The 18,366-nt window shown below is 40.2% G+C and overlaps 3 protein-coding genes across 3 annotated transcripts; 2 read left to right on the top strand and 1 right to left on the bottom strand.

Annotated features, from left to right (window-relative positions):
* The first annotated feature begins 503 nt into the window (after positions 1–503).
* On the top strand, positions 504–3,711 carry LOC112557224. The gene is made up of 6 exons (XM_025226958.1): positions 504–726; positions 1,252–1,414; positions 1,616–1,827; positions 2,360–2,517; positions 2,911–3,092; positions 3,396–3,711. Exons 3-6 carry the CDS (start codon positions 1,696–1,698, stop codon positions 3,470–3,472), a joined length of 549 nt encoding a protein of 182 aa, XP_025082743.1. The 5' UTR covers positions 504–726; positions 1,252–1,414; positions 1,616–1,695; the 3' UTR covers positions 3,473–3,711.
* A 3,432-nt stretch (positions 3,712–7,143) lies between these two features.
* LOC112558387 lies at positions 7,144–11,105 on the top strand. Its single transcript, XM_025228861.1, has 6 exons — positions 7,144–7,268; positions 8,055–8,223; positions 8,693–8,919; positions 9,535–9,704; positions 10,171–10,349; positions 10,768–11,105. Exons 2-6 carry the CDS (start codon positions 8,061–8,063, stop codon positions 10,842–10,844), a joined length of 816 nt encoding a protein of 271 aa, XP_025084646.1. The 5' UTR covers positions 7,144–7,268; positions 8,055–8,060; the 3' UTR covers positions 10,845–11,105.
* Positions 11,106–13,319: 2,214 nt separating this feature from the next.
* LOC112557385 lies at positions 13,320–17,588 on the bottom strand. The gene is made up of 6 exons (XM_025227199.1): positions 17,558–17,588; positions 16,802–16,992; positions 16,423–16,637; positions 14,449–14,606; positions 14,035–14,210; positions 13,320–13,619 (listed from the first exon to the last, which is right to left on the bottom strand). Exons 2-6 carry the CDS (start codon positions 16,971–16,973, stop codon positions 13,543–13,545), a joined length of 798 nt encoding a protein of 265 aa, XP_025082984.1. The 5' UTR covers positions 16,974–16,992; positions 17,558–17,588; the 3' UTR covers positions 13,320–13,542.
* Positions 17,589–18,366: the final 778 nt, after the last annotated feature.

Genomic DNA, 18,366 nt, shown 5'->3' on the forward strand with positions numbered 1-18,366 from the left:
ATCTCGCCGGTACCTCTTACTGACACCGTGCATTTCATTCATTTATTAATTTCTTTTTCAGTGTGCAGCATCTCTGGGCAGACATCATCATTTCTCATACCTACAACAATTTCATCTCTATTTCATATTGAACTGCTGAGCCAGAAAAGAAAAAATAAGAGGTTTTCGTGACAAAAGATGCCTGGTCGTGCATTTCAAGCCCTGGAAATACTTATCAGTCACAGATGATATCGACTGTGACACACCGAGCGAGAAAAAAATCCTTTCCATTAGTCAGCAATGTTGTCCATGGTGGGACACGCTTGAATATGTCCTCAGAAGGGGCAGGGATTACAGCTGGCAACTGATGCTTGCAATAGTGATCACACCTACACCACCTGGCAGTTGAAAGTATGCTAAACTCTTGTGGTCCAGACCAGCCCCGATGATGCGGTGACCGAAAATTCGATTTGAGTGATTAAGATATTGTTTGCAAGCGACGGCAGCTGGAGGAATATTATGAAACAAGCTGTGAGCACCAGGAGGACAGGGGTGGACTGCTCTGCTGTTGTTATTCCGTTCCTGCCCTGACATTCAGGGTTTGCTCCCAGACCTGCGACGGTTTCATTCAGAGAAGAGACAGGCCAGCGAGAGGGAAGAAGTGTTTAAAGTCCTCTTTCTTCTTGCCATCGAGTGTTGAGATTGATCAACCTGTCTTGGCCACATATAAAATACCTTGTCTACCTGGTACGTATAACATCTTTTCATCTATCATAAAGTTTATGTAAGTGCCAGGCAATGTCCAACTATGTGTATCGTCTGTTACAGACAATGTATATGACTAACATGATGTCTGGTGTTTATGTAAAACGTGTTAATAAAGCATCTCATTACACTAAATATAACTGCACCTAGGACTACTTTAGCGGTCTGATTATCAAATTATATATATATATAGTTCTTATCTCGTTGTCTTTATGCCAGCTATAAGCTGAAAAAGGAGAGGACAATCACACCCACCCACCAATCCACCCCATCCACACACTCACCACAAAGCAGAAATGGCAAACAGACGAAGTGATTATTGCTGGCTATCTAAGTAGGTAAATGGAAAACTAGACAGCCTTTCACAGACTAAGAAGATCTCGTCGACAGATTCCTTGTAATATTGCAAGAATATTTTGCAAACTTTAATCCATTATAACATGCTTAGATGGCTGGGTCTGGCTGGAGCAGAAAGCCATCTTTGTTCCCTGTTGTCCCCGTTTGCAGACCAAGGAGAATGTTTCTCGCCGTGGCCTCAATGGTGTGTCTGGGACTCCTGACCTTTGGGGTCAAGGCGGACACCGACATTGAGCAGCTAGTAAGAACCGTTGATGACCTTCAGGTGGAGATTAACGGCCTCAAGGACGCTGCTCGGATGCTCCCTTTGGAGGTAAAACACTTCACGTAGGGTTAGCATAGAATTTCAATTGATTTCATGTCTAATGGTGAAAATAAATAACAATAAAGATCATAACTGTTTCAGTTGATCCTAAGTGTACAGGACATGTCTAAAGAGACCAGCGGAATCTCGCCGAACTAAAATTGTAAAAATGTCTGATGACAATCTGACCAGCTGGTCTGTGTGATGTAGGTTTCATTCAAGAAGATGGCTATATTCTGGGGTTCAGAATCGTGGCTGGCAAAGGACCCTTCGCTGAATGGCCCTGGGAGATGGAAAGCAATGGCGATCAGGCGTATTTGCAATCCATGAGGCAGTGCACCTGCAACACTGGCGCAGGGCCTTGCAACCGCCACTACAAAAGCTCCATTCTTGATTTTTTGTATACAATCCCAGTCACGACAGTAAGTTTTTGAGTTGTAAGGGCGGGACAATGCTTTGGACACCTTCACTCACTCAACTCACTCAACTCACTCACTGCTCCTGTGTCCCCTCAGCTGCTAGTCCTAATGTCATAGATATTATTGCTGCGAGGAATGCTTTATTGCTCATTTTGCTCATAAATACTATTTATTTATTACTTTTAATTTATTGAATTATTTTGACGGGTTCAACAATGCCATTTCCTTCTTCTACAATAGATATTACCGGTAATATTAGTGTAGATGACCCAAGTCTTTCACTACTTTTTTTTTCTCTTAGTCAACAGTAATCTTTTATTGAAAGATCTGATTCACTTGTGTCTATTTCTGACTGATTATTGGATACTTTTCACGATTCTACGAATAATTTCAATGTCCTATGGAACCGCTGGACGTGGCCAATAATTAGGTGGTCCTCAGGACATGACACGCTGAAGGTGATCGTCACGGGTCTAGCAATGGCCACAAATGTTAATGAGACCATAGTCATGCAAGTTTTGTTCCTTCCTACAAGGCCAAGCTCTCCGTGTACAAGAATGGAGAGGAGAAACAGTTTATTATCTTCAATGCGAAGGGCACTCCTTATTGGCCTGATATCTTCGTTGCGTCGAAAGTTCTGGAGTCGTCATGGGTAGACTTGAAAACGGAAACCCATGACTATTTTACTTCTGGGTAAGCTTTAGAATTTGTGTGATTAGCATTGTGTAAGTATATGAATTTTCTTGTCGTTTGATTGTAATTGTCAGTCCAAGCTTCAGGGCAAACGGGTTGCTCCGCATGTTTTTCTTGCTTGTATATCTGTTCCTCAGTCCATCTATCTCTTGTCTCTTTCTTCCTCTGCCTTCTGTATTTGTATATTAGACCTCCATGATCTCTATGTCTGAAAGGTGATGCTGGCTATTTTTATTGATGTCCCTCGTGTAGCCGTAACCCTGATGATAAATTAACTAATTTTTTTTAATAAAAGCACTTACTAAAATACTGATCCAATCAAAAATACCTGTTCATACATGAAATGCTGGATCCAGTACCCTTCAATAATTTCGTCCTGAACTGCTTCTGTAGGGAATACTATAGCGGAAGAAAATATTTCTTCAACCATGTCAGCGGTGATTGCTCCACCCTTGGCGGATGGATGTTGGTCCAGTTTGGCCAGGATGCGTGTTCTTGGGCCATCCCCCAAAATGGCTCCTATCCGATCATCCTGTACTCGCCAGCCAAGACCTGGGTCCGGTACGAGTCTGAGGGTGAGGCACCTACTTTGATAAGTCAATTGTAGTAATAATAGTAATTGTAGTAATTGTAGTAATTGTAGTAATCGTAGTGTCAAGCTATCTGTGGTCCCGTGTACGTTCTCAACATACACCTCCCTCATTTTGCGATACTTGCAATGGTGCTATATATATATTAATGCCTTGATCTACCATATACCTTGTTTGTAAATAAGACAATGAAGGGGTGTGTTTCAAGTAAATAACATCTTTAAGTTTATGTTTACTTTTGTGTAACTTCTAATCGACGGGGTTTTTTTTTCTGTCCATGTGCACTAGCTGAACAAGCGGACTCACTGGCGCTGTGGCTTAAGGTCGACAACGTAGAGAACCTCAACGCCCCCTGTGTCCAGTAGAAGTCATTTCCAAAACTAAAGATCGTCTGACAGGATGCGATGGTTGTCCAGTCAATTTTGGTTCACAGTTCATATACAGACAGCGGCATCTCGGGAAGACTGCTGCGACATTGAAACCAGCCAATCAAATTTTGAAGAATTCCGACTGATGGCAAAAGAAAGCGAAACAAACCAGAAAGATTGTAGATGACCGTATCGGCACTTGTTAATGTGTTTCAGCAATAAATATGGGTACAAAAAAGGAGTTTTAGTGTGAATGTTTTGTCAAGTAGATAATATGAATGTACGTTAATTATAAATACTTAAGAACAAGGCAAGCTGGTCCACACACACACACATGCACGCGCGCAAACACACATACATTAGATCCCTCTTTCAGGGGGATGAAGAGGGAAGTGAGTGTGCTTAACCATTATTAAAATTGGGGTCTAAAAATTTGAGATAAGAGAGAAAAGAAGAACGGTTACAATATTCTTACCACCCAGTTTAATATTGAGACTAACATGTTCACAAAGGCGCTAACCGAATCAAACTACATACGTTCATACTACTGTAAATACGTATCAATGAGATGGAAGAAGTCGAACAGAAGAAAAATTGATGATTACAAATATTTAAATCGTCAGTTCAGTATGTTGTGATTTACAATCCATGTACAAGCAAAGTTTCTGAAGCGAACATAAGCATTGACAGCTTAAAGACAAGTAAACGAAGTCCAAACTCACAGTCAATACTCTGAGTAAACCCAGTTGGTTGTGCAACTAACTCATTTATGACAACCTACATTCCTGTCTGACCACGAACTAATATCCCTGGACTGCTGGCAGACGATTTTTTTTCCAATTAACTGCTAAAACGAGGCATTAGACGACATAGCTTCCGGTTTACTCACATTCTTTGTTACGGCTCGCCGAGACTAACAACGGAAGAGACTAAACGTTGGTCTCGGCAGACAGCAGTCTACCTTTATACAGTCTTGGTCTGACTGAGAAATGTTCACTTAGCTAAGGTCAAAGATAAAACAGACAAGATCTTTTTCTCAACAAAATGGCTGCTGAAATGTTTTGAAATTTTCCTGACAGGTCCTCTGTCTAAGACGAAACATAATCTTTATATTTATACTTAATTTACTTCACACCTAACAGTTTTCTTCAAAGCCATTAAGTGAATTTGGCTTATCATAAAAATCTGCTTAAATAAAATAAAACCGTTGATAATTCCATGTACCTAGAGGTCTTTCTTTTTCTTTTGACCACTTTCACATCTTTGCTCTTGCTGAAGTAAAGGCTAACAACTACGCCATACCTGCCTGAATCAAAAGATCGCAGGTGTGAAACTTCCAGGTGGTCGACACTCTTTACCTACCAGCAGTGAAGAGAAAGGAAACGATGGTCCAGAAGCATTTCGTCGATTATGATATACAGTGATACCTCGGTTCTCGAACGCCTTGACTTTCGACCAAATCGGTATTCGACCAGGAAATTCGAGAAAATTTTGTCTTGGAATTCGAACATCCGAACGTCAGAGATGAGCCGAGTTGAGCCGAATGGCGTTCATTGGGCCCAGCGCGCCTTGCTTGCGTCATCAGTGACAATAACCATCCCCCTTCCCTCCTCCCTCCACATTCATTCCCTCCTGCCATAAAGTTTGGTACAGGTACAGTAAATGAAACACAATTTACTGTACTGTACAGTACATTTTATTTTTTGTTTGTTTTAATAAATACACTTTTATTTCTTATTTCTTGTTGAGACTCATGTTTTTCTACATATTATATACAAATTAGGCCAGTAAATAGGCATTTTCTGGGGCTTGGAACGAATTAATCCAGTTTCCATTATTTCCTTTGGGTTTCATTGCTTCGGTTCTCGAACAATTTGGTTCTCGACCGTCCTCCCGGAACGAATTATGTTCGAGAACCGAGGTATCACTGTACAAACATTGAGCAGCAGCAATAAAACTAATCGGAAATGTTAAATAATAGGACTGACTGTCCCTCATCTCACAAAATATCGTTCACCTGTAGATGAATTATTTTTACTTTTTTGTAAATATCATCCCCTTTGGATACATTTCTGAAATTTCTTTAAACTTATGAAAACTCTTTAAGTATACGCAAATGCATTTATGCATCACTGACTGTGATAAATTTTGTTCAAGTAAAAAGTGTTACTCATATCAATGTGTGATGAACAGCTTCACTTTTGTAATAAACAGATAAAACACTTAAGAAAGAAATAAAAGAGAGAAATAAAGACAAAGTGCGTTAGGTCGAGGACTGACTACAAGATACGAGTTGTCTTCTTTCAATGTCACAAGCTGAGTAGAAAACATGAATTGTCTTCTGTTATGAATCTTAGGCTAAGTAGAAAACACTAGTTGTGTTATCTCTGGCATTATGGGAATTTATTTTTCTTGTTAATGATGTGTTCACTTTCAGGTTATTAATAAACCAGGCTCTAGGAGTAGACTTAAACACACAACTCATTTTACATACTTACTATCAATTTAAATAGATATGAAAAGGCTTTTTGTAAGACCAGAAATAGAGGTTTTGAAAGTCGTAGGTAAGGGAGCGATAATAACGACAGGACTAACGAATCTGGCGATGAGTTTTATGCTGAATAAGCAGCTGAAGATTTGTTGTGGTCTAGTTCAAGACCAGTCAGAAAGTTATTTTCAAAAATCTATGATATGCAGTCAGAGGCGAAAGCGTGACACCCAGCACCCACAGTCCCCTCCGTCTCCCCCCACAGACACACCTGGTGATGGTGATGCAGAGGGTGGGAGGGACAGGTAAGCATGCCGCTAGACGCAAGCAAAAGCTTTGTCTGGCAACAGATGCGAGGACATGGCTCAGAACCATTTCATAATGAACATCGACAGAGGAAATCGACTGTGCAATAAAGCCTCATAAGAAAAACGTGGCTTTTATTGTGAACAGCAGTTGAACGCGGTGACGACTTGGCACGATGCATGAAGATTATAAGTCGCCTTTGTTTACTGGCGATGTTGGTTGTGCAGCTTACTTCGGAGAAGGGAAATCTACTTAAAGGCTTAGTGGCCGAATATTTTATTCTAGTGTCTGTGTGTCAATTCGGTGCAAAGTACTTTGGGTGGTCACACACCTTACTTCAGCCTACAAACGTTACGTTGCCAAAAAAAAAACCCAAAAAACAAACAAACAAAAAACAAACAAACAAACAAAAAACAAAAACAAAAATTAAAGTAGTGACGTCACGCCTGTACAGAGACACGCCTTATTAACATAATGTTCCCAGTTCTCCCATTGGTTGAGAGTTCAGAACAGTACATGAATCTACGTACAATCATGACGTCAGTGTTGTTGACACCTTTCTCTGCACGGTGACGTTTGTATATTTGAATCTGAAATATGGATGTGTACTCACTCAGAACTTGAGTATCTTACTATGAGCAAAGAAATAAAAAAAAAAAACTATTTCTTCCCCTGCTAGACCTTTATTTGCTGTAAGTACAAACATTCCACGAGCTGGCGCGTGACCAGCACAGACTTGACGAAAGGAAATATGTTTGGAGTGGTTCTAATGCTCTTTGTAACAGCAGCTGGGAAAGAAATGATGAAAGTGGGTGACTCCCTCCACAGAAGGGAGGAGCAAACGAATTCGATTTTGTTGAAGGTTCAGGGTCTGCTCTCTGGATTGGTCCATATGAGTGAGGAGGTTAGTGAAGGTAAGAACGATATAAAGTTCTTTCTGCTTCCTGTGGCAACGTGTCAAGATTGTGTCTCGACTGTCTTCAGTGTCTGCTCTGCTTGGTATGTCTTCCAGCAAATCATTTTTATAGTTTAAGTGTTAGGCTAATGTAATTGCCCTTGTGGATTCATAAAGTTTATTGTATAGCCGATGGCTACCCCATCTATTATTTTTGGCAGAGGCAACATACATCGCGCACATACTATTTTTTTAAATTTTATTTTAATAATCTTATGAATGCTGTAAGCTTGAAAGATGTGTCTCTTTGTCGAACTTCCAACTGCTTATCTATTTTAAGAACACATAGTAACATTAAATGATAATTATAATGTGAAAAATAAGGCTGAATGTTTATAATGATATACGAAGGAAGAACAATAGAAATCGAACAGAGTAAATAAACCGATAAACTGATAGCGTGGCAGTCAAGAAGACTGGAACAGGAAAAAAAATCTCACAACGAGAGAGAGAGAGAAGAAAAAAGAAAAATTGTAACTACCTGTCTTGTCTAAGCAAGAACGAAGTATCTCTTTTAAACTTTGTCAATACCTGAGTGTGTTCTAATGGGCGATTTTGTGTTACTAAGCTCAGGTAGGATATGTCTGTATATATAGAAGAAATAGACACCTGAAATCGTTAGATGACCTCACGCCAGCAGAAAAGTTTACCATCCTACAAATCCTCCTTAACAAAGAAAATGATGATGATGATGATGATGATGATGATGATGATGATGATGATGATGATGATGATGATGATGATGATGATGATGATGATGATGATGATGATGATGATGATGATGAAAAAGTAAGCTGTGTACAAAAACTGCGCTGTCTTCACGTGTACAGACCAAGATGCTGCTTCAGGTTTTGGTGTTGGGGGTTAGTCTGGGACTCCTGGATCTTCAGACCGAGGCCGCCACCAGCACAGAAATACTGACTCTGACGAAAGCTATTGAGGACATTAAGGTGGAGATCGAGAATGTCAAGAGAAACTGCAATAAGACTGAGCAAGGAGGTAACAAGATGAACTATGCGTGTGACAGATGCATTTCTCTTGTTGATAGGACATACGTCTGTACGAATGTCTCATTACAAAGCTGAAACATTCTGTGAACGGTAGTTTGTTTGTTTGTTTGTTTGTTTGTTTGTTCTTTATTTTTTTTTTTTTTTTTTTTGTTTTTTTTGGGGGGGGGGATACACATTTTTCACAAAATGGACGACATGACATGAAGCACTAGGCAGCTTCCACAAGTAGAAGATTCTCACGTAGCTGACATAAAAATGCTACCAGGTAAAATTTATGTTCACATATATAGATATCAGTAGGTAGGGGAGGAAATGTATAACTGATGATGATGATGATTGACGATTGACGATGACGATGACGACGACGACTACGACGACGACGACGATGATGAACAACAGGAAGCGGTAGGAAATTGAAAATCATCCTTAACATGATATAAACGTGTATGACCTCACAGGTTACTTTCTGGAAGATGGCTATGTCCTCGCCTACAAGGTATACTCCGGAGGGGAAGGCTATCCTGTAGAGGCTTTCTACAATACGTATGGTGTCGCCACCTACAGGAACGACGACGATCCGTTTCTGCGAGCCCTTATGAAGTGCAGTTGCTACACCAACGGAAAATGTAACCGTCACTACCGCAGCGGCCTCTTCAAGTACTGGGTCCAACTGGGGGTCACCCAAGTACGTGGCAGGGATGGGGGCCGAATGGGGGATCTGGAGGGAGAGGCGGAGAGTGAATGAATGAGAGAGCGAATAGGCGTTTTGTTTGCATGTGTGTGTGTGTGTGTTTGTTTGTTGGGGTTTTTGTTGTTGTTGTTTTGTTTTGTTTTGTTTTTGAGATAGAGAGGGTGCTAGAAAGAGCACGACAGTCTGTAAAACGTATAAATGTTTCTAGCCTGTGCTATCTGACCAGGATCCTTTTGTTTGATTGCTAAAACGATATACCTTGATTTTTTTGTGGATTTTAATGCACATTCTTTTGCCTTCTCCATACTTCTGAGACGATTATTTGATTCACCTGACAGTCCTGCAAACACATCTGACAATTCAAAGGGACATCAATCGCGACATAAACAGGTAGACAACTTATGACGACCTGCTTCCACAAGATTGATGATACAAGACTGACAGCGATCTGTTTACACAGGACTGACTTGAACTACTTACACAAGACGGACTTCACAACCTGACTACTCCAGACTGATTTAATGAACTGCTTGCATAACACTGATTTAACGATGGCTGTAAATACTAACGAAGTCAGTTTTAATTATGAGTCTTTCTCTACCTCATCAGGTCAAGCTATCCGTGTACAAGGATGGGGAGGAGAAGCAGTATGCAGTGTTTGACGGGAGGGATTCCTCTTATTTATCTTGGTTCAACGAACAGAAACTTCTGGAGTCGTCCTGGACAGACCTGAAAACAGCAAAGAAAGATTATTTTAGCTGGGATTTGAAAACTCTTAGGTTGGTGTGATTATCAGGCAGAATTCGACTTGTTTTAGTCTCCAGTCCTTAACCATCTATAGTTCTTGTTTCTCTCTGTCTGTATGGATCAGTAACTTCTGTATGAATATTATTTGAAACTTAAAGAACTCAACTTTGCTTTTTTCTAATGTCTGGATACAACTCAATGCTCTGTACTATTTCTCCAAATCTGAGTGAAAATATTCCTTCTGTTCTCGAGGTAAGCCTCTACAATCGTCAACAAACACAGAAAGAGACCAACAACAGACACAATCTTCGGGAGTTGTATGGGAAAATATTTAATAATGGGAGAACTTGGAACATAATTATGCTAATTAGGAGTATTTGTGTTTAAAAAGGTATTTAGTAGAGAACAGAGCTTTGTGTAATATTTGTAGACATCTTCATCTATTTTTCTGTATTTATCCATTGGCGACTCAGCTAAAAATATTCGGTGTTTTGACAGTGACCCCAGGGGAAACAGAAGAATGTTCATCAGCAACAATAGTTCTGACTGCGCCACGGCCACGGGCTGGCTGATGTTGAAGGAGTCGTATGACAAGTGTGATTGGGGAAATCCTCGCGACAACAAGTTCCCCTTCATCATCTTCTCTCCCACCAGCACCATGGTCCAGTTCAAGTCTGGTGAGGAGGCAACTGCTTTTGTGACGAAGCAATGTTTGGCCACGAATTTTAATAATTTATCAAAATATTCATGATGATGTCACAAGACCAATAATTGGTTTCTTCGTTGTTAAGGATTCTTGCTCTAGCAGATAAGAGTAACTATTCTGTAAAATCCCGATAGCAATAGTGTCACTGAGATGAAATGATTCAAGATGTCTTTGTAGTGCTGGTTTTTTTGGTCATCAACCTTATGAATATCATGAAATAAAATGAATTAAAGAGATCAAATCAGTTTTATACAATCACAAAGAGAGGCCTATACCCTTTTGTACTGACAAGTTATGTAAGTGATTGTAATAAGTTCTTCATGGGAAAATCTTATGTATGTACACTGTATACCAAAAACATTTGTGTCTCTGTTGTGTCTGTGCACTAGCTGAACAAGCAGACGCTGTGGGTGTGTGGATTCAATACCCGGGTGTGGAGAATCTAAGCGCCACGTGCATACAGTAGTCATCATGGAGAAGACAATCGTGTAAAGCATGGACTGACAAGATGTAGTGCTTACTCAGCAACATGGCTTACACGAGACAAAGTAAAGCAGCAACAACAAACAAACTATGTAACCCAAAAAGAAGGCTAGAGGTAAACAAACAAATTAACCAGACCATCAAAAAGAAAAAACTGTTGTCCAGCGACTTGAGGAAGAAGAAATTTGTCTCAGAAATCCGTGAAATGGCAATATGTATCAGCAATAAATGTGAGAAAAAGAAAGGTGGATTGCCTCCTTTGTCCCTTCCTCTCTCTCTTTATCTCTCTCTCTCTCTCTCTCTCTCTCTCTCTCACACACACACACATACAAGCGAGCGTTCAAAGGCAGTGTGTGAAAGTGAGAAAATAAGGAAACCGGATGGTTTATTTCAAGAGGGTATTACATCAATGCATCTCAGGAGAAGAGGTCAAAAACAAGTGTACATGGTGCGGGTCTGTAAACATTCATACTGACAGATCCTCACTTTTAAAAAGATATTTCAGCTTTGTAAAGCATAAATAAAACTATAATTGGCATTTCTGTGACGATTTCGGTTGTTTGAGATATTTAATGTTACATGCTTCGGTGAATGTTTTGGCCTGAGAGAATCATGTCATTGAGCTCTGCTTCTTTCTTCCTTCTCTTTCCCTCTCTCTTTCTGTCTCACACACATCATCGCCTACACACACTTACTACCGATTCACTACAAACACAAACGGTGAGAGAGAGAGAAGGAAAAATGCAGGAAAAATACAGAGGTGTAAATATTTTATCTACAAAACATATTTTGTGATGGCTGAGCGACTTCTAGTAGAAACTGATTAATAAAGACAATAATACGAAAACGTTGTACACTGCTAAATAACACAATAATTAGATATAAATATAAATATAATTACCTGTACATGTGTTTGTATAGACTTGCAAACATTGTAAGAACCACAACCACTCGCAGCAGGAAAATACTTTGTTTGTACCGACGAACCTCTTCCCATAGATAATGAATCCCTCTACTGTACTGTCTACACAAACACACTTACATACATGTACAAGTTGCTCTCTTAGGATTTTGTCTATCTTCACAACGATCTTGTCGTTCTTTCCAAACATCATGCTACTTACACAAGATTCGAGATTTTATTCTGTCACACTCTAAGGGGTCTCAAGATATTTAAAGTATATCCATACATATTGACACACATTCCTATCTTTATATACACTCTCCCTTACATATACACACCCGCATGTTCTGTTTATGATAGCTAAAAAACAAAACACAACCTATTTTTTTGTATCACCCATTCTTTCCCTCTGTCCACCTTTTCATGTATTCCTGGATATGCAGTCAAATTTACTCAGGCTTGGGATACCGAGAGAAGAAGACATGTCTGAGTCACGAGTTGTAAACATCCCGAGTTGAGATCAGTGTGTAGTAGTAGGGTAGTGTCCGTTGTTGGATTGACCTCGCGTAGACGACGTATGACATCTTTTTCTGTTATTGCTTATGAAATTTTATTAGAACTTAAGTATGTTTCAAAGTTGTAAACAATAACATGAGAGAAAGATGTGTGAATTGGACATTGTTTAGAATGGTAGTATAGTGCAAACTCGAGTTACAGGTTTTAATAGTATGGGCGGATTTAACTAGACTTACTAGAGACATTCTGGACAAGGAAAAATCGCTTCTCAGGACCATTCCGTGAACCACGTGATTTTGGTTCAGCACGCAGCAGCACGTGCTAGGAGCCCCGTGACGTCACCGCGGACTACCTCCCCTGTGACCACGGTAACTGCCAGTAACACGGCCAGTGTGTACGGCCTTCGTGTGTGTGTGTGTGTTTGTGTTAGTGGATTCTAGTTGGCTGGACAGGTAGAGAGCGATGACCCAAGAGGACGATGAGCTGTGAGTAACGTACTCAACGATTGCTAGGCGGTCATCAGATAGATAACAGAACTGAAACCTCGCTGCTGAACAGAACAGACTGCGAGGAATGTAATCTTTATACTTTTTGTGAGATATTGGACTAAGTTGAGACTGATCAGGGTTAGTGACCCGGATGTAAACATTATGTTTAGTCTTAGATGTTTATCGCCTTCAGAAAGAGGTGTTGAGGAGAGTTGTTATTAATTAGTATTTGTGTTGTAATCTGTAAAGTCCTCAGTCACTCGACAACAAAATAAACATGTGGGCAGCTCCAGGCAATCGTTCTGTTGTGTGTTGAAAGAAAGAGCATTAGTCTGGTGTGTGTGTGGGTAGGCCAGCCATGCTGTGACAGTATGTGTTAACAAAGACAGGGGTGTTTGTCATAAACGTTTAAGACATTTTCCCACTGATTGGAAGTGCATGCCAGTTGAAACATTATTATTGCGCATGACAAAGATGGCTACCTCAAACACGGTTAGGGGACCTTTCTCTCACACCACGACATAAATCATTGAAACACTCCAAGTCGTTGTTCAAATGTTCTTGCAAGTTTTTATTTGAGCTTTTGACTTCTCAAACTGAAATATGGTGACAAGGTGAAACCTTTCATTTTCTGAAGCCACGAAGTACACGTATCTGTCACGTGACAATTATTCAGAAGAATCAATGGCTACAACATCAGCTTGAATCATCAGATCATGCGGGATCATGGCCAGGACTTGTGTTATGTTTTACATTGCGAACATGCGAGTTTTCTAGAAGCAGGACTCGCCGAATGTTTCTGGTTCCTTGAAGGAGACCCACACAGCCAGAGAGTCGGCTTTAGACACGGCTGTCAGACACACACAGACAATTAGAGTAAGTTGTCTGACACTCATCATGAACTTATCATACCTCACTTTACATCAACCATTTGATAGAATCATTTTACTGCTTTAGTTAAATCAACATTAAGAAAGTTTTGTCGAAACCTTCAATAATATCTAACATCTACAGTCAGTGCTGCTAGAAGTCAAAGATAGATGATGAAGATTACTGATGTACTACATTCCATTTCTTGCATTGGCGCAACTGACAAAAAAGTATAAAGAACGTAAAGAGGAAGAAACCTGGAGTATCAGAAGAAACAAAACAAAAGCATTAACATGGATGTTAACGTATAAAATGTACAGAAAAGTTCTTTCGTAATACTAAAAAGAGACTAGCGACAATATTAATCTGCAAACAATGTAGCGATGTTGTCTCACCTGTCGACTGGTACACCACTTTACTTCCTGTCGCAGAGTACAGGATGAGAGGGAAGGAGGTGGACTTGCCCCACGTACACGTGTCCTCAACATCCTTGACAACCAACCATCCGACGTCGTTAGCACACCCAGGGTAGGCGTTGTTGATGAACAATCGTCTTTTCAGTCCATCATCTCTGCAAATTAAAAATCAACGAATAACAACTTACGAACATTTGAAAATGTCTCTTAAAATCTATCCATTCAAAACTGGTAAATTTAAGAAATTATATAAAAATATCATTTGAATGTTCATTGTCACACACTTCTTAACTTGAAAAATAGGATTTGAGTAGAGAGTTAAAAATAATGTCCATTACAGACACTTGGAAGAGACTTCACAATGATTTCACGAGAAGTGTCAAGTCAGTTCACCCAGTGATGGAAAAGAAGTTTTTTGCTGACGCCTTCAGGTCGGTCCACGAGGAATTTTCCAGTCTGTCATTAGTGAACCAGCTGGTGAAAGTAGTGCCCACTCCATTGAACACAGCAAACGCCTTCTCTTTCCCTCCCTCGTACAAAGACAGTTTCACCTGTGGATGATGACAGTGACTCTCAGACAACAATACTTCTTACAAACACCACAAGTATCGTCACATCTACCAGCCAATGATGTCGATTATAAAATACTGCTGATGTATAAGAACAATAAACTCATTTTATATCACAAGCTGAGGTTCAAGATGAGCTGAGAGAGAGAGATACCTTAATGCTCTTTATCATTGATAACATTTTAACAATGATATAGACTACTGTGTAATAATGATAAAGTCTGTTCTGTAATTACCAAAATGTGAGATTTTAGTGTGAAGAGGAAATCCTGATTAATCCTCATAGATGCCAACAAGAGGGGCTAAGGAACACATGCCGATCTCAAAGAAAAAATGAGTTTTATTTCTTGAGCACTATCAGATTGTCAGATCACTCTAGACCAGCGGTTCTCAACCTTTTACATGTGACGACCCCCCTGACGAACACCGGTACGTCCGCGACCCCCTTAGCCAGCTAGGTCGGTGGAAGAGCAGGGGGGGGGGGGAGCCTTAGCTAACCTCGAACGCCGCGTCGAGGAAATCAATGCAATTCAACAACGGAAGAACAAAGTTCGTATCTGCAAGAAGTATAACTGTTAATGAAATTTTACTAAAGCAAATTCTGCGGTGCTAATAAATATTATTTTTGGACACTCACTTTGATTAATGAGAAGGTTGAGCCTATAGAGAAGCGAACCTGTGTGCGATGTTCGTACCCACTGCTATTCGCAGCTCAGCCTCTGCGTCACACGATTTCTGTATTGAGACTTCAGTGCTGCCAATGCTCAAAATCCTTGCTCACATATACGAAGTTGAAAATGGCAACAGAACTTTCATTGCTTTCTCAGAAAGGATATTCACCGTTGATGCTAATCCAGAATGTTGGCACTGGTGTTGTTTGGAAGACCATTTTCAGGGATCGGTCACTCGAAAGGTCGATGAGCTGCTCTTCTTCTTGCGTGGACAACCCGCTTGTGCTAGGATCCGCCAGAAATGGATTACGAATCCAATCGTATTTAGTCACATCAATTTCAGCGAAATAATGCTGAAACCTTTCTTGCAGTCCGTTTAGATGGGCAATAATTACCTTCTTCACCTGATCAAGATTCAAGTTGTCAGCCTTGCACTTACACAAGCACGGAAACATATCAAAAATATTTTCTTGGAGTATCTTCTGCGTCCACAACGAAATGTTTCGGACGAAAGCATTCATCTTGTCAGTTGTTTGTAATATGGTGGTGTCCTTCCCTTGTCTGGTCATGGCCTTCTGTCAGGGACCTATAGAGTACTAGGACTGAGCACGTGCGAATGAAAGGGTGTGAATGATGGACGTTTCCTGAATGCCTTTTAGATGTTTTTTAAAAAAAAGAGAGGTGTGACTGGAGAGGGAGAGGGGAGTCAGCGATGAGAGATTGGGGAAGAGAGAGGGCAAAAGGTGAGAGGATGGAGATTGGAGGCTTAATTGTTGAGAGGGGGATTGTGTTTTGAGTTTTGGAAATGAGAAGTCACTGCATTGCCGAGACAGTGTACTTGAATAGGGAGAAGAGATTTGGAGTTTGATCGCCCTCACCACTCGGTTACACAATGTAAACTAATTTCACTAATACCAGTATAAGAAACTTTTTTAAAAAATGACCACCTTCGCGAACCCCTTGTAGGCACTTCGCGACCCCCCAGGGGGTCGCGCCCCACAGGTTGAGAACCGCTGCTCTAGACTAAGGTTGACAGACAAACATTGTGATAGGCCAACAGAAAGCCATGAAAGGTTAAAAACATGAAAAACCAGAACAAGAGGAAGAGATGAGGAGATAGTGAAAACCTTAAGGATGGGCAGCTGTGTCCACAGGGAGAGAACTGATCCGCGGTACTGTCGGTTGCACGTGCCGTTGATAGAGAGACACGAACACGGGGTCAAGGCCCGAACTAGCAGGTCGTCGTCGTTTCTGTTGACGTCCATGTAGGCGTCGTAGCCTGGCTGGTTGTTGCCGGCCACAAGGCGGAAGGCCAGCAGCCAGTCGCCCTGCTGAACGTATGCTGTGGACGAAACCACACAAACCTACAGAAGTCTTGTACTGACTAGTGAGCTCATCAACCTTCTACCTTTTGTCTTTTCTTTTTCTTGTTTCTTTATTTTTGTGTTTGTTTGTGTCATTATTGACAATGCTATATTCTATACTCGTATGTGCGCGAGATCTTACATCCAAAGTACGGCTTGTCATCATCAGATGTTTCGTTCTTGAAGGCCTCGAACTCATCTCTCAGGTTGTCAATCTGCTTTTGATAACTCGTCTTGTTCTTGTTTTTCTTAGCGTCGGTGACCTCAAAGGTCAGCAGACAGACCAGCAGCATTGACACCACGAAGTGAAACATCTTCACACTTGTCCTGAAACACAAAGCTTTGTACATGGTAGTCTTGTGATACTTTCTGGACTGATTTTTCTTTGGGAGAAACGTGAAAAGAAAAAAACTCGATATATTAATGGTTTCTGATGATACTGGCGTTTTCTTATTATCCATTTAATTGTAGACATCTTGGATTATATATCGAGATAAAAACTTTACCAAGCAAAATCACCAGCAAAGATAATAGACCCGTTATTCTGATGTAGTTCCATAGTTTTTATATCTTATACTCAATCTGTATGCAGGTTTGAACCTGAAGCATGAGTTGGGTTGTATCAGCGACTGAAACTTCGTTAAGATTTTAGAAAAATACCCATATATCTCTTTCTAAAAGCTAAGGAAACAATCGTCCTACGATCTTTTACATTTACGATTATTTTGGAACTAAGAAGTTAACAATATTTACATCAAAAAATCTTGTCACGCATAGGTACAGGAATATTATTTAAACCAAAAAATTTAACATACGCGAATGGATGTGACAATAATTAGACGGAAATAGGTTATTTTGTCAAAATCCTCCTACATTTTTATGTAAGCTGTTTTATTACCTTCCAGAGACAGCAAGATCCTTCCAACGCTGGAGATATTCCTGAAGAAGCCAGCAAGCAGTTATATACTCTTTGTTTCCATCAATCACTGTGTTTACTATTTGATCAGCTGTTGACTAATGTGTTACTAAGTGTGAACATTAGAAAAGATGATACAAAGAGCTTTTTATTAAGATACAAAATGGTAATTCTAACTATTGCCCTTTCTTTCTGCTTTGGTCTGTACAGCGGATACTGAGTTAGTCCTCGTCTTCTATAGACATGACCACAGCTGTCTCCAGAACCAGTTGCTTCTTACAATGCAGCAATCTGTTCTATTGGACTTTCTGTTAGCTTTGTGTTTCCGTACACAGGGTGGGAGCAGTACCCCTGAGGTGTTACTGTGGTGGTTGTAAAGGACTGCTGGTGATGAAGTGTCTGCAAAGAGAATCGGCTCTCATTGTGTTTTAATCGGTTTTTCTGTTTCTTGTCAGTGAAAATGGCCCAGTTATTCAGTAGGAAAATAACTGCTGAATGAAGACATCAGAGAACGTTTGCTTACATCAAGCATTCCTAACATATGTTACCGCTTACATTCATTTTATTTCTTTGTGTTCAAATCTGAGGGGTCTCCCACGAACAATCAACAAAATATTCCGTTTTCTACTATTTAGACAATATTCCCAGTTTTCTACAAACTAACAATTTTCTGCCTTGTCGTAGAACAATGTGAAGTAAATGGAAATTTGAATGAACACAGAGTGATCAGGCGAATAGACTCAAAGTGTCGTCTGCATGTACACAGTGCTATCAGTCCTTATTTTTCTGAT

Source organism: Pomacea canaliculata, linkage group LG2, assembly GCF_003073045.1.
Source record: "Pomacea canaliculata isolate SZHN2017 linkage group LG2, ASM307304v1, whole genome shotgun sequence".
NCBI lineage: Eukaryota > Metazoa > Mollusca > Gastropoda > Architaenioglossa > Ampullariidae > Pomacea > Pomacea canaliculata.

Bases quoted from the DNA above. Each gene is read 5' to 3' on its own strand.
- LOC112557224 (XM_025226958.1), top strand. From the start codon at position 1,696: ATGGAAAGCAATGGCGATCAGGCGTATTTGCAATCCATGAGGCAGTGC. The intron at 2,518-2,910 runs GTAAGCTTTAGA...CTGCTTCTGTAG, and splicing joins CATGACTATTTTACTTCTGG to GGAATACTATAGCGGAAGAA. The intron at 3,093-3,395 runs GTGAGGCACCTA...CATGTGCACTAG, and splicing joins GGTCCGGTACGAGTCTGAGG to CTGAACAAGCGGACTCACTG.
- LOC112558387 (XM_025228861.1), top strand. From the start codon at position 8,061: ATGCTGCTTCAGGTTTTGGTGTTGGGGGTTAGTCTGGGACTCCTGGAT. The intron at 8,224-8,692 runs GTAACAAGATGA...ATGACCTCACAG, and splicing joins CAATAAGACTGAGCAAGGAG to GTTACTTTCTGGAAGATGGC. The intron at 10,350-10,767 runs GTGAGGAGGCAA...TCTGTGCACTAG, and splicing joins CATGGTCCAGTTCAAGTCTG to CTGAACAAGCAGACGCTGTG.
- LOC112557385 (XM_025227199.1), bottom strand. From the start codon at position 16,973: ATGTTTCACTTCGTGGTGTCAATGCTGCTGGTCTGTCTGCTGACCTTT. The intron at 14,607-16,422 runs GTTTTCACTATC...CATCATCCACAG, and splicing joins CACAGCTGCCCATCCTTAAG to GTGAAACTGTCTTTGTACGA. The intron at 13,620-14,034 runs GTGAGACAACAT...TGTGTCTGACAG, and splicing joins AGTGGTGTACCAGTCGACAG to CCGTGTCTAAAGCCGACTCT.